The 25,673-nt window shown below is 47.9% G+C and overlaps 1 protein-coding gene across 27 annotated transcripts in view; it reads right to left on the bottom strand.

Annotated features, from left to right (window-relative positions):
• Nucleotides 1-25,673, bottom strand: part of ARHGEF10 (Rho guanine nucleotide exchange factor 10) — a 148,211-nt gene that overhangs the window by 25,743 nt on the left and 96,795 nt on the right. For 25 of the 27 annotated variants that reach the window (XM_045397795.2, XM_045397797.2, XM_045397799.2 and 22 more), the window contains 8 exons: nucleotides 13,873-13,988; nucleotides 13,353-13,480; nucleotides 13,073-13,173; nucleotides 11,539-11,660; nucleotides 10,478-10,564; nucleotides 8,233-8,456; nucleotides 7,445-7,602; nucleotides 2,254-2,396 (listed from right to left, as the gene is read on the bottom strand). In XM_045397795.2, coding sequence (XP_045253730.2) covers nucleotides 2,254-2,396; nucleotides 7,445-7,602; nucleotides 8,233-8,456; nucleotides 10,478-10,564; nucleotides 11,539-11,660; nucleotides 13,073-13,173; nucleotides 13,353-13,480; nucleotides 13,873-13,988 — 1,079 coding nt within the window. Of the gene's footprint in view, nucleotides 1-2,253; nucleotides 2,397-4,867; nucleotides 5,515-6,513; nucleotides 6,651-7,444; nucleotides 7,603-8,232; nucleotides 8,457-10,477; nucleotides 10,565-11,538; nucleotides 11,661-13,072; nucleotides 13,174-13,352; nucleotides 13,481-13,872; nucleotides 13,989-25,673 lie in introns of those variants that run through there. The other 2 variants (XR_012416996.1, XM_065518725.2) reach the window with 2 other exon arrangements.

The following is a 25,673-nucleotide window of genomic DNA, read 5'->3' as shown; positions in this document are numbered from 1 at the left end:
AGGAATGTCTGTCCAACCGCACACACACACACGCTGGCACGTCACACAGCCACTGACAACAGCAGACTCGGGTGGGCTCACCAGGCACCGCAGCCTCCCTGGGAGTGAGCTCGGACAGTGTTTGGCAGCCTGCTTGTCCACATGTGCCCCTATGGGCATGCATTTAGGAACACCCACAAGGAGAGTGTGGGCCTCCTCCCGCTGCCTGAGTTCACCCGCTCCGTGGGGCACAGATGACCTCATTTCCCCAGCTCCTCCCATCCGCATGCATTTAGGACACTCCCAAGTGTTTGTGATGCCAACAAGACTGCAATGGACAAGCTCCTCTGTAGAGTGGATTTCTCTAGGGTGGGGAGCCGCCGGGAAGATGTTATGAACCCCAGTGCTAACTGGTAACAGGTGAGTGCCCTCCAGAGGGGTTGCCCTAAGGCCCTGTGGTCCCGAGGGCCCTGTGCCCCACATTCCAACTGGGTCACACTTAGCGTTTACCTTCTGTCAATCTGAAGACATGGCATCGTGAGGACCAGTGGTTGCTGGGACGGCAGGAGGGAGGGCTGAACAGAGAGCAGAGGATGTCCAGGGCAGTGAACCCACTCTGCGCGATGCTGTAGTGGTGAACAATGCTACGATACATTTGCCCAAAACCACAGAACCGCGGCACCAAGCATAAGCCCCTGGTGGACCCTGAGTGATGAGGGACTGTGGACCCTGGCCAATGATGTCAGGCCCCCCTGAGTGGTGAGGGACTATGGACTCCAGGCAATGATGTCAGGCCCCCCTGAGTGGTGAGGGACTGTGGACCCCGGGCAATGATGTCAGGCCCCCCTGAGTGGTGAGGGACTATGGACCCCAGGCAATGATGTCAGGCCCCCCTGAGTGGTGAGGGACTGTGGACCCTGGCCAATGATGACAGGCCCATGCGGGCTCACTGACTGTAACAAACGCACCACTCCAGGACGGGGCTCATGGGGGGGTCGGGGGGGGGGCTGTGCGTGTGTAGGGGGAGGGGTACATGGAAAATTCCGCACTTTTCATTCAATTTTGCAGTGAACTTAAAACTGCTCTAAAAATAAAGTTTATTAATAAAACAGTGCCTTGTTTTAACAGGCAATGTTAGTTGCTAATGAGGCTAAGTTATATGTGTATGAGTTTATTGTTTATTTCTATTTCTTCTTCTGAGAGTTGCCTGTTCATGTCCTTTGAACATCTTCTATTGGGTTGGTTATCTTTTTCGTAGTTCAATAAGAAATCTTTGTATTTTAAGAACATTAATTCTTAGTCATATATACAGGAAATTTTTTCCCAATTTTTCCTCCATAAGTATTTGATACACATATTTCAATGTGAAAAAAGTTATTAAACTGTACCATTTTATTTATTATGGTAACGTCTGCGTTTGTGGCATGTTTGGAGAGGCTTTCCCCATTGCAAAGTAATAAAACTATTCTACTGCTTTTTATCTTAGAGGCTTATAGTTTCGTTTTCATGTTGAAATTCCCATGCATCTGGAGTGTTTAGAAGAGGAGAGGGCCAGCTCTGCGTTTTCCAAATGCCTGCCCACTTATCTCCTGATTCTTTGGTGAATGATCCATTTAGCCCATTGAATTTAAATGTCACCTCAATCAAATGCGAATTTTCCCTAAGTCTTGGAGGACTCTATAGGTTCATACTGAACACATTTCTTAAAGCAATGTTTCTTTTACTTAGCAGGTAACCAGTGAACACAGCTAACTGGTTAAAAAATGGTTAGTTGAATTTTCTTGCTAATCTCGTCTTTCTGAGCAAAATCTAGAAGGGATATTCTTTTCCTTTCCCTTTTTTTTTTTTTGAGACAGGGTCTTGCTCTGTCACCCAGGCTGGAGTGCAATGGCAAGAATTCAGCTCAATGAAGCCTGGACCTCCCGGGCTCAAGTGATGCTCTTGCCTCAGCCTCCCAAGTACTTGGGACTACAGGTGCGCACCACCACATCCAGTACCGGCGCGCACTGCCAGACCTAGCTAATTTTTTTATAGGGACAGGGTCTCACTTTGTTGCCCAGGCTGGTCTGGAACTCCTGAGCTCAAAGGATCTCCCAACCTCGGCCTCCCAAAATGTTGGCATTACAGGCGTGAGCCACCGTGCCCGGCTAGAGGAATTTTCTTTTAGCACGTGGCCACAGGCGAGAAGTCTGCTTTGACTTCGGCACTGGAAGTCAGCTGAGCTGTTTCTGAAACGCACCTTTTCCGCGCCGTGCGGCCACCTAAGCGACTCACCTCCACGGCATGAGTCTCCACGCTGATGATGAAGACTTGACCTCCAGAAGCCGCCCACAAGGTATCTTCCATCATGAGCAGACTTCTAACCGGCAGGACGCCTAACTCGATCACTTTCTGAGGTTCTGAATCCCAGGATCCATCTTAAAAGAGAATATTTCATTTCATTCAAGCTGTTTTCTGTACACGGGAACAGGAAAATGGGGTCGCACATCACTTTAAATAACTGACAACCGAAAGCTCACCCCCAGTGTTAACGCTCGTGCCTGGCCCTGGGTGTGTCCGGGGGTTCACAAGCTGACACCCGCCCCGGTCAGGCCATGGTGCACAACTGGGAAGCACACACAGCTGCGGGACAGGCAGCCCTCAGGATCCCCCCTCCCCACTGCCTGTCCCTTCCGTGTGTGTCCCAGACAAACCACTCATTCACCCTGAATCTCAGCTTCCTTCAGGGTAAGATCGAGACCATCCTACCACTAGCCACAAAGGTTGTTTCAAAAATTAAAAATGAAATAATGGGCGTACAAAGCTCAGCAAAGTACCCAGCACGCAGGTGTTCAATCAATACTACCGTTTACAATAATAGTACATAAGATGATTCGGTCATCATGAAAAGGAACTGCATTCACAGTATAACTGGGGAGATGTTACATTTCCCCATTAGCTGTTTCCGTTCTAACATGTGCCTTGCTCTATACTGCATCACGAGGAGAGGCCATATATTCACAGAATACTTTAAGAAATCAAAATTGAAGTAAAAGGAATTCCTTACTTTTGATGAGTTTGTTCCCTTTCTTGAAGCCTAGAGTCACATGAAATATTCTGGTCTGAAAATATTTCCAAAGATCTACTGACGAAGTCTTTCACACTTTATATCAAGTATGAGTTGCTAGCTTGAATACCAATAAAAATTATTTGAGGCAAGATTTACTACAAACTTTTAAAGTGACTAATGTAATTATCCTATAAATAATTAAAATGAATTCTTCAATTCTCAATTTAACCATTAATTAAGCCATCGACCTTAAAAGTGTAACTAAATTATTAATCCATCAATGCCGTCGACTTCCTAATCAAATAAACATGCTTCACTCAGTCAGGAGAACAGCCTCAGTTCTTATCTCCTTGCTCCAGATTTCAAGCACTGAACCTTTGAATACAAAACAAGTGTCTGAAGCGGAGGTGTGCAGTCACTAAAAGACAATTATGCAATCTTTGACTTTTGTGGCATACTTTTAGTTATGATTCAACGTTAATGGAAATGCTTTTATGTTGCAATTAGGCTAAAAGTGTTGCAGGGTAATTATTAGCCTCAGTGAACACAGGCCTGCTTTTCATTTGCAATATCTGCACAGGGCCCATTGTATCATTATGTGATTAAATATGCACATGCACCCATGCACAACGCACATGCATGCACACACACAAATGCACATGCCATATGCATACACACACGTGCACGTCACACACATACACACGCAGGCATGCACATGTACACACGCACTCACCCACAAGTATGTGCACCTGCAGTCACATGCACACATGGACACACACATGTGCACATGTATACTCAAGGCACACAAACCTGCCTGCACACACACATATGCCCTCCCAATCACGTGTGCATACACACATGTGCATACATGCACACACACCTGCTCACACATGCACATCCCCTCACACTCCTGTGCATACACACATGTGCATGGGCCTTCCCATTTGGTACTCATAGCCCTTTAAAGCACTGCACACTGCAACCTCCAGAAATATGTGGGTTCAGGGCAGAGCTACAGTTTTCTCTGACATTCACACACTCTGAAGGGCATGGAGTGGCACAAGAACGCAGGGTTTTGAATCCTAGGTCAGAGCTCTCTCTATCTACTGCCCACTGTGCTTGGATCCTGGCTGTCCGGTGTGGCTTGGCAGTGTCCTACCAATAGCACAATTCCTTTGAAACAAGAACTCCAAGATCAATGACAGGATGGCCTACTTCAGACATTTTGCTTGGTTAAGGTTTAACTTCCAACAATTGAACTTTGTTCTCTGAGCACCTGGGTGGGTCAATCTGCAGTGTGGGCTTGTCTTTCTTGGGATGACTTCTCCCTGCGTATGTGCCCCAGGCCAGAGCCCTCAGCAGGCTGCCCACATCGCAGCTGGACCCAAGCACACGCTAATGACGTTTTGAACTAACACTTAAAAATCTGGAAATTGCCCACAGAATTTCAGATTTTTAAGTCCCTTGAAACATCAGAGCCCTGGCAACAGTGAGGGGCTGGGAAGCAGCCTCCTCCTCCCTCTGCACAGGCCGAGGCCTCCAGCCAGCCACGTTCCCCACCACCAAGAATGCAGTGGCAGGCTATGCGCTTCTGAACAGGCTGCCTCGCACACTCCCACACGGTGCGCCTGCCAGCGCTCGGTGAGGAAGACGCAAAGCGACACGTTCGGCAGATCTCAGTTACAGATCATGCAACGCGTCTGATGAGGCGAAAACGCAGCCCAGCACAGGGCTCCGCAGGGGACAGGACAGCGATGCAGACAAGTAAGAGGCTGGAGAGATGCTCGCTAGTAAACCCAGGGGAAAAAAGGGAGACATAAGCATAAAATACATTTTATGTAATACAAATGTGATTTCTATTCCATTTAATAGAAATGTGATTTCTATTCCATTTAATAGAAATGTGATTTCTATTCCATTTAATAGAAATGTGATTTTTCCATTTAATAGAAATGCGATTTCTATGGCATTTAATAGAAATTAGAAGAACAGAAAAAAATCCAGATTATGTGAAAAAGTCCTATCAATACACATTTCTACACGAAGCTTCATGAAAGAGTTGAGTGCAGAGTGATAGGAACACAGGCAGCAGCAGGGAGGTGGCCTCCGCCTACTGTGGAGCAGAGACAGGATGGGAAAGTCGGCCAAGGAGGCTGGCAGAGGTTATGACAACAAATGAATGACAAAGCAGGACTGGAATGGGAGAGCCCAGCCCCAGGACACACAACCGTCCATGGAGAACTGAAATCATGAGGCCAAGTGAAGAGGGGGTGCAGACCGGAAGCCAGGCCGAGGCACCCACCGGAAGACAGGGAGGCAATCACAGGCCCGCCAAAGAGCCAGGGATCGGCCAGCGATCAGCAGGGTCAGAGTCCAGATGGCTGTGGGGGCGAGACAGGAGCGGCTCCTGTGCTGACTCTGCCCACCGGAGTCAGAAAGAAGACCAGGCCTTCTTGGTGCAGGTGCACACACAGGCCAGGCTGGAACTGAGAGAATAGACGGACCCTTTTATATTATTTTACATTGTTTTCTGCTCAGAAAAGGAAAGAAAAGCGAAACAAAAGGCAGGTAGCCTGGCCCCTAGGAACCAGACCTGAAATCAAGAAACCAGACCCAAAACCAGGCTTAGGCCTGCCTGACCTAAGCCTGGTAGTTAAAATTCCACCCCTGACCTAGCAACTGATGTTATCTATAGATTCCAGACATTGTATGGAAGGACATTGTGAGACCTCCCGTTCTGTTCTGTTTCATTTCACTCTGACTACCGTCGCTGGCAGCCCATCACGTACCCCCTGCTTGCTCAATCGATCACAGCCCTCTCCCGCGGACCCCCTTAGAGTTGTGAGCCCTTAAAAGGGACAGAAGTTGGGCACCTGACAAGCTCGGATTTTAAGACGCTAGCCTGCCGATGCTCCCAGCTGATTAAAGCCACTCCCTTCACTATCTCGGTGTCTGAGGGGTTTTGTCCAAGGCTAGTCCTGCTATAGAACCACATCGCAGAAGGAGGGGCTGTCTCCATGGAGCCAGTGGAGAGAACCTCCCCAAGGAGAAGGCGTCAAAGTCCGAGGGCAAATAACACCCCAGGCTCTGGGAGGGGCTGGCGCAGATTTCTAAGGAGGGAGGAACTCCAATAGCAGCAGGCGGCCAAATGCTCAAAGCAGAGAGAACCAGGGGTGGTTGGAAGGCGGAAGGCCTTGTGGGCAAGGAACAAGGACTGGAGGACTGGAATTCTATTCTAAGTACACTGGGGACTCACCAGACAGTTTTCAGCAGGGGAGGTAAAAACCTTATTTACAGTTTAAAAAGCTCAATAACAAATATTTGGAGAATGAATCAGTAGAAGCACAAGAATGAACGCGAGGCTAGGCTGCCATTCAGGCAGGAGCTGGGCGGTTTGGACTAGGGTGGTGATGGTGGGGGAGTGAGCTGGGACATGGGGCACAAGAACAAGTGGCGGGTGGCCTGGGGAAGAAGACAGGACCCACCAAGGCATCACTCCCAGCCGTGGGGAGGGTGGCGCAGGGCCGCTTTCGGTGAGGGAAGCCCTGTGTATTCCACTCCGGCATGGCAACGCTGAGACTGGCTGGGATCCAGCTGGGGCTCGGCACCCCTGCACTCAGGGCTGAGTGAGGGGCCAGGAGAGCAGCCTCAGCCAGCACCAAGGAAGCTGGAAGGAAAGCCCCGTACCCAGAGCTCCCACAAGCAGCGGTGGCCAGATCCACAGAAAGAGCCTGCAAAGCACAGCTGCCACCAACGCGGCAGGGGCTGGAGAGAGAACAGATGCACAGCAGCCTGCCCACCCCCAGCGGCTGCGGGGACCAGGCGGGATGGGCCAGGGAGCGCCTCGTCTGTGGCACCCAGCAGAACACAATGCAGTCCTTAGCCCTGTTGGCCAAGAGAACAGCAGGGACCGAGGGCACAGCACCGGGGCAGGGGGCTGGCCCAGGTCCAGGAGGCCCCGCCGGGCAGGCAGGCTGCCCTGCCCAGCTGGTCAGCACAGGACACGCTGAAGGAGGGCACTGCATGGCCTGGCGCCCCCATCGGAGGGTGAGAAACGGGCAGGCCGAGGGACGGGGAGGGTGGGAGGAGACGGGGAGACTGACTTCTGAAACGATGTCTCTATATTCAACAAACACCTTTTGGGGAAGAAGCAAGGCATACAGGCCTAGGGCAAGGGTGACAAGCGCGGGAGCGGAGGCGCGGGGGCGGGGGCGGGGCGGGGGGGTGGGGGTGGGGTGGGGCGAGAGGGGGGCGGGGGGCGGGGGGTGGGGTGGGGCGAGAGGGGGGCAGGGGGCGGGGGGTGGGGGGGGCGGGGGGCAGGGGGCTGGAGGCCCGGGGGTGGGATGCTAAACCAGATGCAGCGTCCCCCCGAGTGAACCCCGAGGACCCGCCAGGAGGCTGTGAGACCCGCCTCACCTGGGGCCCTGGCGTAGCTGGCGACCGCCCCGTTGACCAGGCCAGCGTACAGGCTCTGAGACGTGCAAGCCAGGCTCATGACTGTGGACTTCTCGGGAGTGAAAAAGTGCTGAAGTCTCACTTTCTTGGCGCCTTGACTGCTTTTATAAATGGAAATGCTTTAAGAGAAAAATACAAGCTCATAAATACATTTGCTCCTTGTGAGAAGAGCCAGGATGCCTATTAACATAAACACAAAACTTTCCAACTCTTCCCTCTTGCCCTTCCTTCTCCATTCCTAGGGACACTTGCCTGTACTTTTAAAAAATTTGCAACCACCTTGATTTCTTTATTTTTAAAAGGGAAATTCTGGGATATATGAAAAAAATTAGTTCTTCCTATGTATCTTGGAACTTCACATCAGGCAAATCATTTTAACTCTCCTTTAAATGGTGTCAGCAATTCAGTATGATCATGACATAGAATATGGCTGTTTTATTCCAAAATATAAGAGGGATGTGCTTTTAAAAACCATTAATAAAAATGAGACATTTCAGTGGCAAACAGCCAAACGTTCCCCTTTAAAGAAATACTACTTCTCTTTAAGAGTTTCCTAGAATAATTTCCATGGGTCCGATTGACTAGTTATTTCAAAGTGCAATGACCCAAAAATGTCCCCTGGTATCCCCTAATTCCTGCACGAGCTACTCCTGAGTCAAAATCAAGGACTCTTTCCAGGACAGGCTCCCCACCACGCCCTCCACAGGCAGAGCTGGCTGATCCTCTGCAACGCGGTCAGCACACCCTACCTTCCCTCCTCCGTCCCTACACAGATCGTGGGGACCTCAGAAGCTCTCACGGCCGGGGTCTCGGGGTCCAGGGGTGCCCCGGGCTCTCTGCGCTTCTCCTCAACGGGAATGTACAGCATGCAGAGGATGCGAGATTCCACATTGAAGCACTCGATGACTTTGGGGGTGGAATTTTGAAACGAGACGATGGCGATCTGACCCATTTGATGGGTGCAACTTCCGATCTGAATCAGAGAATCAGGAGGAAAAAAGAAAATGAGCATGTGGGGGCTTCCATAATACGCTGGAAACTGACACTTAAAGGCCACGACAAGCTTCGATTTTCATGTGAGAATCAACACACTTAGAAAATTCAAAAAAATGCTTAAACAATTGCTCACGGAGCCCCTTTTTCTTTCAACATATTTAATGTGGTTTCCAAAACATTTTAAAGCAAGAGCATAGCTTTCATTTTCACAAAGTCACATTTCTATACTTTAAAAATCATGTACTCATCACAATATGAAGGTAAGGGCCCATCCATCCTCAATTTAAAATCCTAAGAGGCAGATCATTATCAATTTTAATAACAACACTAATGTTTAATGACCTTGGTTAAGAAAATAAACCTTTAAAATGTGAAAAACACCAATAAGAATACATACCAAGGTAGATCATTGGAATTCAACATGTGGTATGCTGTGGAATTTCTTTTTTTTTTTTTCTTTTTTTTTTGGAGACAATCTCACTCTGTCACCCAGGCTGGAGTGCAATGGCATGATCTCAGCTCACTGCAACCTCCACCTCCTGGGTTCAAGCGATTCTCCTGCCTCAGCCTCCCAAGTAACTGGGATTACAGGCACATGCCACCATGCCCAGCTAATTTTTGTATTTTTAGCAGAGATGGAATTTCACTATGTGAAAGTACAGATGGGGTTTCACTATGGTTGGCCGGACTGGTCTCAAACTCCTGACCTCATGATCCACCCGCCTTGGCCTCCCAAAGTGCTGGGATTCCAGGCGGGAGCCACTGCGCCTGCCGGAGATTTTCTAAAGTAGCATTGCTGCAACAGTGTACATGAACTTCCTGTGTGTTTGAATCTCTACAATGAGAACACATAGCATAGTTTCCCAATTTAACCTCAAATTTATTTATTCATTTTTTAAGTGGGAAAGGGTCTGATCCCTGTGCAATTTAACCTCAAATTTATTTATTCACTTTTTAAGTGGGAAAGCGTCTGATCCCTGTGAACAGAAAGCACTAGCTGGTTTAGGGTGGCATTTTCATTGATTCTTTTTCTTTTCCGCCAACTTTGAGAATGTTGTTAGACTCTCCTTATTCTTCCTGTATTTGCTGATGCTACATACAGACATCCTACTTTCATGCTTTTGTGGGAAGGACGCCAATCTGCCAAGCCCCTGTCCTGCCTACAGGGCCTGGGGGCTGTGACCAGGCCAGGGGATGAAGCTTCAGCGATGACAGGTCTGCCTACCCGGATGGAAAACGGTTCTCTTGGAAGTGGAAACCCACAAGGGAATTAAGGCTGCTCCTCCATTCATAGGCTGGTACAAATGAAATACCAGGTAATTCGGTTGTTCAGTTTCTGACACTCAACTAGGAACACCGACCAAGCAGGAGCTGTGGCTGTGAGAAGTGAGAGGCAGTGGCGTGCTGCACAGGATGCCTGGGAGGGAAGCATGAGAGTTTGGAAAAGCACAGTGGAGCCCTGGAGGGCGAGTCTGAGGCTGCAGGGAGGGAACACAGGAAACCAGAGACGGGAGAGCCTGGGACCACACAGCTCTAAGAATGTCCTCTGGTTTGCAGAAACCAGGAAAGTCTACTGCAATTCCAGCCTAATTTCAGATGCGATATTTCATTTGGAACAAATTAATTTTAACTGCTAAGTTTCCACTGGAAAAAGCCAGTCTTGGAACAAGAAAAAAAATCCATGCAATGTTGACACCAAAATGGAAAAACATATTAAAATTATTCTCTTATTAGTTAGTTGTCTTTGGACTGAACTTTATCTGGTAAATGTTTTAGATGAAAAGGAAAAGAAACAAATATTTGCATTCCTAAGAACTCTAAATCTTTTCCAAAAGTGATCAGCTCCTTTTCAAAGAAGTTTTCATGTTTATAAGTACACTCTGAGATATGCCACCACCAACTCTCTACTGAGCAATTCACATCTCAGTCTCTCATCACACTAACCATGAATGTTGATTCTCTGTGAACTTGCACCAAAACCAAATAAACACATCTTACCCACAGGAAACCATGTGCCGTGGAAAATGAATCTGGCTGGCTTTCATTGTTTAGGTAAGGTTCGGGATTATAAGCAGCACATTCAATCTAAAATGGAATAAAATCAAACACTCACATATAAAACAGAGCTAAGAGGCCCCTAGACTACCTAACGTCTTAAATGGATGACTTACTTCCAATGTATAACCACAAAAAATTACAGGTTCATCATCTACCAAAGATTAAAATAGGGAGGATAAAAGTTTAAAAGTACAACTCTCAGAAGTTAGCTTTTTAGAAGCGAACACCTAAGTAGATTCAACCTTCGGTATCTTACTCTTCAGATCGCATCAGCACGCTGAAATCCAGCGTGTCGGGGCACTTCAGATGGGAGGGCTCGCCCTGCAGGCATCAAGTGCAGTCTGTGATGGCCTGTGCCTCTCCCCTTCCCTGTCCCACCCCAGCCTCTCCCAGAGGAGTCCTGTGCACTGCCTGAGACTCCCAACGGGAGGGGTCCGGGAACTGCTGGGAAACCCTGGCCAGAGACCAGGGTGAGAAGAAACATCTTTATTTCTTAAAGAATAGGACATCGTCCACATCACTGAAGGCCCTGGCCTGTGATGCCTGAGTCAGCAACACTGGCAACATTAATAAGATGCCACCCTGGAGATGGAGTTGAGTCCGCCAAGGCAGAGAGCGGGCATGGTGCCTCAAGCAGACAGGAGACCTGGAGTTAACGATCCACTGTGGAAACAGACTGCTTGCCAAGCAAAGGCAAAACAGAGCTACAAATGTGAAACATGTGTCCCGTTTAACTAACAAGGCCTCAGACGCTGTGGTACTGCTGGAATACCCGAGGGTCCTGGCCCAGGACTGGGCTTCGGAGACAACGGCTGGGCATTTTTTTAGGTTTCAAACAACAGCAGTCTTATTTCCAAACAAATGACCCCTAGAGAAGCGGTCACTGTGGTGAACCTGGGAAGACCACGTTCTGACCACGCCCCTTAAGAATCATCCCAAAGTGGCCCAGTCAGAGCTGCGAGGTGCACCCCACCCCGGGCCGTGGGCCCTGCTCCCTTCACCTTGAACTCCTGCTGCTTGGCCACCATCACGGGCATATGTCCGACAAGGAGAGGATGCTTCTCCTTTTTAATGTGATTCCCATCGTCTTCCACACAGAACCAGCCCATGTGGTTCTCCTCTTCTGCGATTAGATTCAGAGAGAAATGAACAAGAATGCAGTCAACTCACACACAACAGACCTGCTTCACAGGTCACAGCAGGGGAAGTTTCTGGCATTCTGTTTGTATAGGGCCAGACAACGCCACTGTGGAAAACAGACAATCTCTTCTAAAAGCATAGGCTGTATATTCGCAGCATTATTTTAGGAGGCAGCCTGGTCTCATCTAAGCGGCAGGGACCTCTTCCTGTTTGCGCCTCCTGAACACGCTGGACCCAAGGGCTGTGAAACTTCACTGTATAAACCACATAGGTCTACTTCCCTTTGTCGTTCTCCAGTTTTTCCAAAGCAAAAGAAATGTTTAGATTCAAATACCAGAGATGTACTGAGAAACTCTAAAATATGGTGTAATACTATGGGATCAACAAAAGTACAATGAAATGGAGAAATATTTTACTACCAAAGCAAACTGTCAACCTGAGCATTAAAGAATATGTAGCTGATCTGAAGACAAAGAGGGGCTTATCCGCACGTCCAGCTCATTCTCTTTAGAGAGTGGCCACTTCCTCATTTGCTAAGTCACTCTGAACCTGACCTGGCAAACGACCAAATTATTCAGCAAATGGAGAGGGGCTGTGTTTCCGCTTCCTTATCAAGTGAGCACAACATCAGGACAGCTTTCCCTTCCAGGACAAAGCCCTTCCGCTGATGAGAGCTCCCTGGAGCAATGGCATTACCCACACTCCGCACTTCTCTTCTGTATTTTATACTCCGTTAACATTTCAGACTATCTACAGCAGAAGGAAAATTTTACACACACACGACATCCCAGTGTGTTCTGGGTAGCAAGTCTGTAAGCGTGTGTATAAGTACATTACACACACCCAGCAAAAAATAATCAAGGCTGAAGAGACATAGGAACAAGGAAATCATAAAGTCACATCCATCTACAGTGAAACCCTAGGGTTTATCTTTGGTGCTGAGAGGATCTTTAGTGACCCCTCAGCCCAACCCTGTGTTTTGCTTCTCAGTGAGGGGTGAGCACAAGGGCCAAGAGGAACAACGACCTCCCCTGCCATTTGGAGGCCGCCGCCCACCGCCCACTGCCCACTGCCCGCCTTGAGCACCTGGCACATGGTCAGGCTCCATGGGCTTCCTCTGTGTTCAGCTGCCTCAGCTGATATTCATGTTCTGGTACCAGAAACACCATCCATTTTAACACAAAACCCCTCCATTTTAATATGCAAGCCCTCCATTTTAATATGAACATCTTAAAAATCACCGGTGCTAAGGTGAATTTTCCTGTTTAGAAACACTTTCGGGTCAATGGATGGATCTACTGCTGAGTTTCCTTCTCAACCCTGACCTCACCCTTGTGGGCAGGAATTCATCATCACGCCGCATGCCTCATTCAGCCTCAGTCAGCCAGGCCTTACCCAGGGCGAGCTTGGCCATCTGTAAGCTGTTGACCCAGGACTCCTTGATGGCCGGGGTGAACGTATTGAACACAGCTGTAAAGAACGTCGGTCGCCCAGATCTGCCAGAAACAACAGACAAGCATTCACTTTATAAAACGTGCTCCATCCTGTGAGGTTAAATGACACATTTTGCCTGTCTGATAGAATCAGCAAACCAAAAAACATGCATGTCATGACAAAGAACCATTTTTTTCCCCAGCATTGGCCAAGAAGGTTTCGTTTTAAAGCTACTACTAACTTGTCCTGCTTCCCCGGGAGCTGTAACTGAATTCTGCAGCAGTCCGCAGCTCTGATTTCATCTTCTTTCTTCAAAATAAGCCTTTGTAAACCTGATGTCCAGTCATGGGCTACTGACTGGTTTAAGTTCTACAAAGGAAATAAATACGCACATTTCAAAAGTGTTTAAAAAGTAGGGCCATCCCAAGGAAGATAAAAAACAAAATTTTAATATGAGAAATTCAGACCAAATGAAACTATCGGATTATGAAAAAGAAAGCTTTGGGAGTCAGATGACATTGGTGGGGGCGGGGCTGAGACATTTCTAAAATAGAACTGATATTCAAGCCTATTGGCAAAATGAAAAAAAGTTACCATCATATAGTCTCACCTTATCTAACATAAGAGAAAATGTACATTCAGATTAATTTTTAAAGTCAAAGTGAATTCTCACTTCTGGTAGAACTTGGAGATATAATCACATACTTACAATGACTTACAAGTAAAGGCAGAATCTTAAATCCAATTGCTTTGATTGTTACCTGATAGTTTCCTTTAAGGTTTCCTATCAGCTGAGTGATTTGACCAATGACATTTAAGTCATGCAACAAGTTTTGTAAATCTTGATACAGTTGTCCTGGTCCCATGTAAACTTTGTCTACAAAATAAGCAAAAAGAAAAAAAAAGAATACAAATGTAAAGCCATATTTACTCCAATACTTGAGGGAAGAAAATACTATAATACTAGTTAAATAATTTTTAAGTTGAGGGGTGAATCTAGAACTTTTAAAAAGTGGACACCGTCAAGCATTTAGTGGTTTTTCCTTTTCTAACATTTATGTAGAAATAATTTTAGATGGAAAAGTTGCAAAGAGCTGCCTCCTGAGTGCCCAGGCCTGGCTTCCCCGAGGAAAACATCTGACTTAAGCGTAGCATGACCGTCAAACCCAGGACACCACATTGACATGGCACTCCTGACTGATCTACAGACCGTCTTCAAACCTCACCGCTTTCGCACGAATACCATTTTCTAGTCCCGGATCCAGCCCAGGGGCTCGCACTGCGTTCAGTGGTCACGTCCCCAAAATCTCCTCCAGTCTGGGGGAGTTTCTCAATCTTCCTCTTTTGCGACCCTGGCATTTTTGGAGGAGGCTGGTGAGTTACAGAATGACAGAGTGTCTCACAATTTGGGTTTGACTCATGTTTTGTCCCTTTTGTATCTTTTCAACACTGTTGACATAACAGCTATTAGTAAGAGGCACTTCAAAATGATATTTAATCTCAACCACATTTCCAATAACTGGGGCCATCTACCATCAAAAAGAGTTCCCCAGTGATCTTTCCTAAAGTTTTTTTTTTTTTTTTAAAGGGAATAGAAATGATTTGTCTTCGATGACTTGGGTTAGAGGAACGACGCACGTCCTGGGGTCTAGGTGCCCAAGTGAGAATTGCTCCACCCCTCACAGAGGGTTTCCTGTGCACTACAGGAAGTGATGTTCAAATACTTCCTCATTAAATCCCACGACGGGCCCACAGGCACAGAGGACAGACTCTCCCATCTCCCCACCTGACTGAAGACAGATGAGAAGGATTCGATCTCAGAATTAGCCTGAGTGTCTGTACTTTAAGCAATATGCAGTAATACACTCCTTCTTTTCCACTTTTCATAGAAATAAATTGTCTAAGGTCAAACAACCAGTAAGAGAAGGAGCCAAAATTCAAACCCAAGGAGAAGAAATTCACTTAAGTTGAGTAAGGTGCCTTGTGTTTCAGCCGGACAGGCCTCCCGGCCGTGGGTCTGTAGAATTGCACAGACCTGAGCATAGTGGAATCGCACAGACCTGAGCTTACACCGCCCAGAACTTGGTTTCAGGCTCTGACGTGGACATTCTGAAATTCTTTTTCTTTTCTCTTTTTTTTTTTTTTTTTTGAGACGAAGTATCGCTGTTGTCCCCAGGCTGCAGTGCGATGGTACCATCTTGGCTCACTGCAACCTCTGCCTCCTGGATTCAAGCAATTCTCCTGCCTCAGCCTCCTGAGTAGCTGGGAATACAGGCACCTGCCACCATGCCCAGCTAATTTTTGTATTTTTAGTAGAGATTTAGTAGGGGTTTCACCATGTTGGCCAGACTGGTCTTGAACTCCTGACCTCAGGTGATCCGCCCGCCTTGGCCTCCCAAAGTGTTGGGATTACAGGCGTGAGCCACTGCGCCTGGCCTGGACATCCTGAAATTCTTAATAATTTTGAAGAAAGGACTCTGCATTTCCTTCTGTGCTACATCCCACAAATTATGCAGCTTGTTCTTTTAGTGTATGTAACATATATAATACATATATATGTCAAAACTGAAAGAACCTACATATTTCCAATAAAAATATTTCAGATATATGTATCTAAAAATATTTACTATATAACTGAAGAGTAGCATAACCATTTATAATTTTGCAGGCACTTTATGTTAAAGACAAGCTTATGTGGTATTTATGCACATGGTAGGCCTGATTTTTATCCACTATCTAGACAAATTCAATTACTAACTGCATTTGAAGTCTCATGAAGTTTCATAAAAAAGGGAGCAGCCAGGCACAGTGGCTCACTCCTGTAATCCCAGCGCTTTGGGAGACCGAGGCGGGAGGATCACCTGAGGTCAAGAATTTGAGGCCAGCCTGACCAACATGGAGAAACCCCGTCTCTACTAAAAATACAAAATTAGCTGGGTGTGATGGCACATGCCTGTAATCCCAGCTACTCGGGAGGCTGACGCAGGAGAATTGCTTGAAGAGGGAGGTGGAGGTTGCGGTGAGCTGAGATCACACCATTGCACTTCAGCCTGGGCAATGAGAGCTAAAGCCCGTCTCAGAAATGAAAAAAAAAAAAAAAAAAAAAGGGCAAAGTGATCCAGTAGTTACACATAGCAACTTTATGTATGCTTACAGAATGCTTGCAATTTAAAATGTTTTGTAACACACATATTTGCTTTCATTCATAAACTCTGATAATAAACTCTGTAAACACAACCTTGTAATACAAGTATAGGCTGGGTGTCGTGGCTAATGCCCACAATCTCAGCATTTGGGAGGCCAAGGTGAGAGGACTGCTAAAGGCCAAGAATTCAAGACCAGCCTGGGCAACATAGTTTTAAAAAAACAAAAACAAAAACATAGAGTTAAAAAAAAATTAGCCAGGCACTGTGGTGCATGCCTGTAGTCCCAAATACTTGGGAGGCTGAGGTAGGAAGATCACTCAAGCCAAGAAAGTCAAGACTGCAGTGAGCTATAATTGTGCCACTGCACTCCAGCCTGGGCATCCAAACAAGACCTTGTATCAAAATTAATAAATAGATGAGTAAATAAAATTATAAGCGCAATGTTTATTAATTAGTTGACTTCGTTTAAAATATGATCTTCACAATTATCATTCAATCAAATTGAACCTTCTATTTTTGGTGTGCAGCTCTATATATTCTCACACATGTATACATGCATATAAACATCTCCCCAGTAAGCCTGAGGGGGAACTCCAGGGCACACACAACAGCTCCATCACCCACAGAACAGCTCTATCACCTACGGAACAGCTCCATCACCCAGAGAACAGCTCCATCACCCAGAGAACAGCTCCATCACCCACAGAAGAGCTCCATCACCCACAGAACAGCTCCATCACCCACAGAAGAGCTCCATCACTCACAGAACAGCTCTATCACCCAGAGATCAGCTCCATCACACACAGAACAGCTCCATCACCCACAGAACAGCTCCAATACTCACGGAACAGCTCCATCACCCACGGAACAGCTCCATCACCCACGGAACAGCTCCATCACTCACAGAACAGCTCCATCACTCACAGAACAGCTCCATCACTCACAGAACAGCTCCATCACTCACAGAACAGCTCCATCACCCACGGAACAGCTCCATCACCCAGAGAACAGCTCCATCACCCAGAGAACAGCTCCATCACTCACAGAACAGCTCCATCACTCACAGAACAGCTCCATCACCCAGAGAACAACTCCATCACCCAGAGAACAGCTCATCACTCACAGAACAGCTCCATCACTCACAGAACAGCTCCATCACCCACGGAACAGCTCCATCACCCATGGAACAGCTCCATCACCCGCAGAACAGCTCATCACTCACAGAACAGCTCCATCACCCAGAGATCTGCTCCATCACCCACGGAACAGCTCCATCACCCACAGAACATGTGGGATAGTCACAGGGATTCACAGGTGCACAGATTTCAGTTCATTGGGAGGAGTAGGTTCAAGAGGTCTAGTGTAGTTAATAAGGTATTGTATACTTGAAAATCACTAAGAGTGGACTTTAAGGTTCTCACCATGAACAAATGGCAAGTGTGTGAAGTAAGGCATATGCTAGTTAGCTTGATGTAGCCATCCCACAATGTATACATATTTCAAAACATCATGTTTTAAACTGTACATGTATATGATTACTTGTCAATTAAAAACATAAACGTTTTTAAAACACACACACACACACACACACACACACACACACACATAGTGCCACTGATGTGAAACTATCACAGGAAGGGATAATACTCTTTTCCTAGGGTATTAAAGAACCTTCTGTACTGAGATAAGGAGGAGTTCCTCAACCTTACGGAGCATGGAAATGTGCTGAAGTTTTACGTCTGCCGGATCATCAGACAGTTCGTAACAGGGCACTGTCAGGGCACAGATGACACCACGGAGCAACCCAAGGCTTCCTCATCAATAGGGACAATGTGCGCTGCCAAGGGAAGCATCCACACTCACATCCCAAGAATAACAACAAACCACACAGTGCGGCCAGTGCTTTTCAAATGTGATTCTCAGTTTCAGAAAGAATTGTTTCATGCTGATTTCAGGCCAAAATTGATTAAAGAAACCCCTGCAGTCCAGGCGCAGTGGCTCACACCTGTAATCCTGCACTTTGGGAGGCCGAGGTAGGCGGATCACCGGAGGTCAAGAGTTCGAGACCAGCCTGGCCAATATGGTGAAACCTCGTCCCTACTAAAAATACAAAAAAAAAAAAAAAAAAAAAAAAATAGCTGGGCGTGGTGGTGCACACCTGTAGTCCCAGCTACTCAGGGAGGATGATGCAGGAGAATCACCTGAACCCAGGAGGCAGAGGTTGCAGTGAGCCAAGATCACACCATTGCACTCTAGCCTGGGCAACAGAGGGAGATTCCATCTAAAAAAAAAAAAAAAAAAGACAGAAAGAAAAGAAAAAGAAAGAAACCCCCCGCAAATCAGAATTTCTGTTAGAGTTGACTTCCAGCCCTCTAGTTGACAATTTCTGGAGTTTTCAGTTCTTTGTCGCTCCAGTGACACACAATTGCTGCACTTCTGCAAAAGCACTTCCCGAGTCTTTCTCACGGACACTTCTCTTGTTTCCATGGAAATCCCTGCAATCTGTTTGAAAATTCAGGGTCTGTCAGTGAAACGGAATTTTGTGTGGCAAACAAGGAAGGGTTTGTGTGGCCAGATCAATAGCAAGGATGGCTGGAAAAGCCCCTGGGGGTGTGCTCGGTCCCTGAGAACCTCCATGCCTGGGCTCAAGGGGCACCCTCACAGCATCTTAAAGCCTCTCCTCCACGGTGTGAGACTGTGAGGTGTCCGAGCCGGAAGGTGTCTCCAGGCACTGCAGAGGAGGTGAGATCAAGGAGGAATGGGCACTACCCCTCTCCATGCCAATGGCCTGATTGTGGGCAGCCTCAGCCCCCACCAGTATCCTCTGCAGCTGCCCATCGACCTTTATGGGGTCTGAAGACCTCTGCACCTCCGTAGCTCCTTAGCCCCGTAAAACTCCTGTGTGCATTTCCTTCTGGTGTTCTCCTCTTCAGGGCTGTGGCAGGGGTCTCTGCGGACCACACCCCCTAGTGCGGCACGTCACCTCTGCCTCTGCCTCCGGACTCCTGCGTTCCTGGGGGCCCTGCCCTCCCCAGGACCTCACCTGCCTCCTGCAGGGAGCTTCCCATGGTTCTCAACCGGCAAGGCTGGTGCCGCCAAAGGAAACAGACTTAACATGGAACTGCCCCTTTCCTCCTGGAACAAAGTTGACCAAAAGCCTCATTTCCCTTGCAGGTGGAAAGAGTGTTCGCATTAGACATTGTATGTCTAAGAGTGTCTGTGCACAGTGTGGCTATGATGGAGGAAGAGCTGATCAGAACAGGGTGCTAAAGAGAGACGAAGAGTCAGCCGGGCACGGTGGCTCACGCCTGTAATCCCAGCACTTTGGGAGGCTGAGGCAGGCAGATCCCTTGAGGTCAGGAGTTGGAGACGAACCTGGCCAACATGGTGAAACCCCATCTCTACTAAAAATACAAACATTAGCCAGGCGTGGTGGTGCACACCTGTAATTCCAGCTACTCGGCAGGCTGAGGCAGGAGAATCGATTGAACGCAGGAAGCAAAGGCTGCAGTGAGCCGACGTGGTGCCACTGCACTCCAGCCTGGGCAACCGAGTGAGACTCCATGTCAGAAAAAAAAAAAAAAGGAGAGAGACGAAGAGTGGCCGTAAGGCCCGTCCTGCAGGGCAGAGGCCGCGGGAATGGGGGAACTGCTTTCCCAGCTGCAACCGCAAAACTCCCAACAGAGGGGTCTTGTTCTCTCTGGCCACCCTTCCAGAAAGAGCTCTCTAGAAGCAGCTCCTTACTTCAGTGAGCAGAGCAGGATAAATGATCCCCACACCTAAAACGCAGAGGGCAGGCTGGAGCCCCAGGTGTGTCAAGAGTGTCTAAGAACATGAGCCGAAGAAATTACCCCAAAAAAGGGAGCAAATTTAACAACTGAGAAATTAGAAGCTTCAGACTTCTATAAAATTATAGACACAAATAATATGTGGAGACATGTAAATACAGGCAATTATTTTCCATAAAGATTACATATAAACACATTAAAAATAATATTCTGAAACCCCAATGATAAAATGAGCAATTTCCAGAAAAGATACAGATGGCCAATATATATGGAAATGCTCACTCTCAGTAGTAATCAAAGGAAAGCAAATTAAAACAGCCATTAAATCAGGTGAGGTGGCATGCACTTGTACTCCCAGCTCCCCAGGAGGCTGAGGCAGGAGGATCTTGAGCCCAGTCGTTTGAGGTTGCAGTGAGCTACGATTGTGCCTCTAAATGGCCACTGCCCTCCAGGCTGGGCAAGAACCCAATCTCAAAAATAAAGCCATTAAAAATTTTTAACTTAAGGCAAATTTACATAACTGTTTTTTACAAATCAAATCATAAAAGTTTCATTGTGTAATCAAAGTCAGACATAGTCTGTAGAAATGGAAACTGGGGAAAATTTCCTGGAAAGTCACTTGCAAAAATGTATCCAGAGTCTAAAAGAGTACACAAATGTTCTACTCTTTGACCTGAAAATTCCACTTCTAAGGAAATTACCAGACTAATGTGTGAGGATGTCTCCACGTCACTCTTCGTAGTGGTCCAGTAACTGGAGAAGCTTGCAGTATGCAATAAACTCAGGTTCAATCACGAGGAAACATCCTGTAGTCAGTTTAAATGACTTTGATTCAGAATTTTTAATGACTGAGAAAATGGTCATCCTATAACGTTAAATGAAAATTCCCTATACAGGATCACGTAGAGCAACTGTGGTATATGGACAACAGTGTGAGGAAAACGCTGGAGAGAAACCACTCATGTGTTAATATAGTCTCCAGATACAAGAATTACAGGTCATTCTTACTGTCTTTAAATATTTTAGTGTTTTCAACAGAGAACAAGAATTAACTCCCAGGAGAAGGAGGGTAATATTTAAATAGCATCATACATAAGTCCTTAGTCTGATAAGAGGCACCAATTCAATTTCTCTATAAGCAAGTAGTTTTCTAACATGGAAAGTATAGAAAAATCTTGGTTATGAACCAGTAGTGATCCCAGCTATAACTCAGGCAAAATAAATCCTATGTGGTTCTGGACACGTTACAGCAGCTCCTCCCAACGCAAGGCCTAGGAGACTCCCAGGTGCAAAGCTGAAACCACAGCACTGAACAGAGAAGAACAATAAGAACCTTCCCCTGCGACTAAAATCCAGTTTGGCTTTTAGAGTTTTAACAAAACCCAAGCATTTTCTAATGTGAACATCACACTGTCACGAAGATACATGTCACGTCTCAAATTCCAGATCTTTAATCAAGAAGTAAAACCATCCCTATAGCTTCATGGGGTTTAAAAACCCAGAATATAACATTAATTTGCTCAACATCTACCTCGTATGTGTCCATGTGTCCTAGGACACGCATGTGTGATTCCCACAGAGACAGGACCCTGTCCACAGGCCCTCCTGCATGAGCACCTTTCCATGGCTGACCGTCCGCACTTAGGGACACATGCCGGCTGCAGTTTCCTAAGGGAGTCTTCTCCACTGAGACTTATGGGAATGACTGGCATGTGACGCACAGGCATGGCACTCATCTGGCCCATCCCCATGGCCAAGGAGCTAGGATCGCTGCCCTGACAGGCTGGCCTTCAGGTCCTGGACAGGGCCATGACCCTGAATGTCTGAATGAATGTTTCTGGAATGTCAACTTGACTGACAGTCATAGCTCCAGGGATGCATGGGTGTCTAAGGTCACAGGTCAGCTATACAGGCCGTTAGGAATGAGTATTTTTGGCATCAACAGATCACGTAGACTAGTGTGCATGTTATATTTAGAAAATATGGGTATCCCTCTTCGCATGGAAACACTTCTCACCTGCCTCCTGTTGAGCTCCTAAGACAGAGAGTTTGAAGGGTGTGTTACTGAATACCCAGAAAATTCACACCAGTGTTTGTCCCTGAGGTAACAAGGGATATAAACAGACACAGTGACAGAGAAGGCGGCAGCCGTCTGCGTGGAGAACAGAGCCATGCGTGTGGCATCACCACCTCTATGGGACTGTCCTGAAAGCACATGTGATGCTGGAAGACCCTTTCCCACTTTCGGTCCATCTGCCATGCTGCCCCCATTTCCTCCCCCAGACAGAGGCTGAGCCTGGGGATGGGCTTGGAACAGCCATTCTAACAGGGACCCAAGTCCCAGGCTGGCTCTGGGCTTCCTTAATGGGCTCTCATTTTGTGAAAGTATGAAATATTCTTTAAAAGTACAAAAGCAGAGAGAATAACTCATGGACACATTTTTATCCATTGCCCAGAATTTGTGATGTTACTGTTTTGCTCCACTCACTTCAGATGCCATTTTCATCCAAAAACCCTGAAAAGGTTTTTTCACGTCTACCCTGTTTTCGCTCTGCCTTCCACCTGGAGTCGGCGCCCATCCTCCCTGAGCGCTCTTTGTGGTTTTACTCCCTGTGCATATTGGAAGGCCCTTCTCAGCATACAGATGCTGTCTGTAGGAAGGGAGGCCGTTCATCTGCATTGAACACGCCACGTGAGCACACAGGGGCACAGGACGCAGAGAGCGGCGGCAGGAGGTCAGCGGCTCCACAATCGCGAGCAGTTGCATCCGCTCCCCCAGCGAGGGAGGGGCCCGTCTGTTGGTGTCACATCCCGCAGGCACGCCGACCTCGGTGTCGCATTGCAGGAAAGCTACTGAGGACTGTTTCCGGACCGTCCACGGTATTCAGTGTGGAGAGCCGACCTCCCTGCTACCTTTGGCCAGGTGGTGTGTTTGCTCTCGGTACTCATCCAAGGATTATAATGACACTTTTGAGTCCTGGGACAGACCTGCAAATCCACACGCCATACAGGAAAAACAGCGCCAAGTCCTGGCCTCATCTCCCGCACGCACGCACGTGCTGTTTTAAGGTACAACGTTCAGACGATGCAGAAGCGGCTCTTGCCACAGCAATGGAGCACACAGGCATTTTGTTCTGTTTCCTTTCATTTCGACTGCTGTGTACTTCAAAACACCACAGCTTTGCCATGGTGGGCTTCAGCTGCGCCTGTCCTCCAACCCTCAAGGCAAAGTTCACTCTTACAGGCGTAAGGAGGAAGAATTGTGACCCTTCCCGCCCAGAAGTACCTGACTCTGGAAAGGACCTGTTGGAGACCAGGCACTGTCCCTGCCTGCAGGCGAGGCCATGCAGCGCGTCAGGCAGGGGCCAGGGAGGGAAACCGGGGTTAACCCGTCACTCCTGGGGTCCCACACACCCGGTCACTGTGTCCAGAACACCCTCGGGGCTGTGGCTGGACGTGCCGCTCAGACCCCTCCCTGCCTCCACGGAACGGCCACCTGGCCACACATCCCTGGAGGCCGCAGCTCAGGGGAGCCTCATGAGGAACCATTTCACGTTTTAAAAATACAGCTCCGCTTCTCTCGCTGCCTTCTGCTTCAGGAGGATCAGTCAGGTGTATATTCACCTGTTGAAGCCTCCCTTGGCCGGGCTCACTTCTATTTAAAGACGGTAAGTCACGCCCTCCTTCCTCCCTCCTTGGTGCTGGTTCTTTGCTAGTAGTGTTTTGCTTTGTTTTTTAAACCATGTGAATTTTGTGGGGGAGGTCCTCTGTTTTCTGGGAGCTCCCTCAATGCTGTGACCTCACCCAGGACCCTTTCTGCGTTTGCCTGTAAGTTCCCCTCTTAGGCAAGTGCTCGGTGCTCAGCAGGGACCCTGAGCTTTCAGGAGCTGTCCCCCAGCCTCCTTACGGTACAAGCTTGCTGGCAGCTCCTCCAGCCACCTGTTCATAATGACTCTGTGTCTTGTTACAAATCGTCCTGTACCGACCGCCATATCCAGCCCGACTGTACAGAAGCACTCCTGGCACTCAGGACGCGCTTCTGGGACAGAAAGCGGAACGGGTCACTGCAGGGCGGTCTGAGTGGACCTCCTCTCTTGCTGCAAAGTCCGACAGCACTCAGGGAGGTGGCGGCCTTCTGGAAGCTGTGGGGCCCCTTCTAGGCAAGCTGCCAGTGCTGGGACGGGACGCTGGTACTGGACCAGGTAGATGCTGGTCCAGTAACAACCTAAGCCAGAAGGATCAGAGGCCAATCGTGTTCTGTTAAAAGCTGACCTTACAGCGAAGAACAGAGATGTTTTTTATCTTCACTCATGTTTAAGGATTAACTAACTAACTACAAAGTACTGTGACTGATTTTTACAAAAGTACATGAATATTTGCACATCTGAAGGAGTGTTCCCCTTTAAAGTACATTCGACTTGTACTCACATTTCTCTAAACATTTTAAAAGCGTCCCCTGTACACTGAGTTGAGACCAGTTGAATAAAAGTGAGCGCGTGCACACACACACACACACACACACACACACACACACACACGGATAACTTCTCCCTGGGCAGGATGGGCGGTAACAGCTCTCCAGTGGCCGTTCTTCTGAAACACCCTTGAAGACCAGAGCCCGGCTGGAGCAACCGAGCTCACCTCTCCTTCGGTTCTAAAGGCTCCCAACAGTGGGGCTATGCGACACCTCCCCACTCATCCCCACAACTCCTACCTGGCACGAGACCTCGAGAACTGGGAGTGCTTGACAGTCCGTTTGTTGAAAATGAATTGAGGTTATAAAGATCCTGCATGAAGAACCCCCCCTCCCCACACACACACAGAATGGCAACGGCAAACATTACTTTCTCATAAATCCACCTGCCAGACAGGATGGAGCACAAAGAGAGAAGGAACAGCCCAGTGGAGTTCAGCAACAAAGACGCGGCACCAGGCCAGAGCAACCGACAGCTCAAGATCGATATTCCTCCTCCCCGCCACCAGCCCCGATTGGGGAAACTCGCAAAACCTTTAAAATCACCCCAGAAAACTACACATTTTTCAAAATAGCATCAGAGAGTTTGGGAGCTTAAACCAATCCATGGATCCATAGGGGACCCATGGTCACCAGCTTGCAGCCTCTGCAAGAGAGGAAAGTGTCACATCATAACTCCGGGTGTCGAACACCACAGAGCAAACCCAGGATCCACATGGCGCCTTTGCAGGGACAGGGAGCTCCCTGCTGTCTAACACCGCAGAGCAAACGCACAATCCACACAGCACTTTTGCAGGGATGGGGAGCTCCCTGCTGAGTCTAACACTGCACAGCGAACACACAATCCACACAGTGCTTTTGCGGGGACGGCAAGCTCTCTGCTGAGTCGAACACTGCACAGCAAAGCACAATCCACACGGCACTTTTGCAGGGATGGAGAGCTCTCTGCTGAGTCAAACACCGCACGGCAAACACTCAACCCACACGATCCACACGGCACTTTTGCAGGGATGGCGAGCTCCCTACAAAGTCTAACACTCACAGCAAACGCACAATCCACACAGCGCTTTTGCGGGGACGGGCAAGCTCTCTGCTGAGTCTAACACCACACAGCAAACGCACAATCCACACGGGGCTTTTGCGGGGACGGGCGA

Source organism: Macaca fascicularis, chromosome 8, assembly GCF_037993035.2.
Source record: "Macaca fascicularis isolate 582-1 chromosome 8, T2T-MFA8v1.1".
In the NCBI taxonomy this organism is placed as follows: Eukaryota; Metazoa; Chordata; class Mammalia; order Primates; family Cercopithecidae; genus Macaca; species Macaca fascicularis.
The sequence above is the reverse complement of the archived record's forward strand: the minus strand, read 5'-3'. Positions and strand labels throughout refer to the sequence as shown.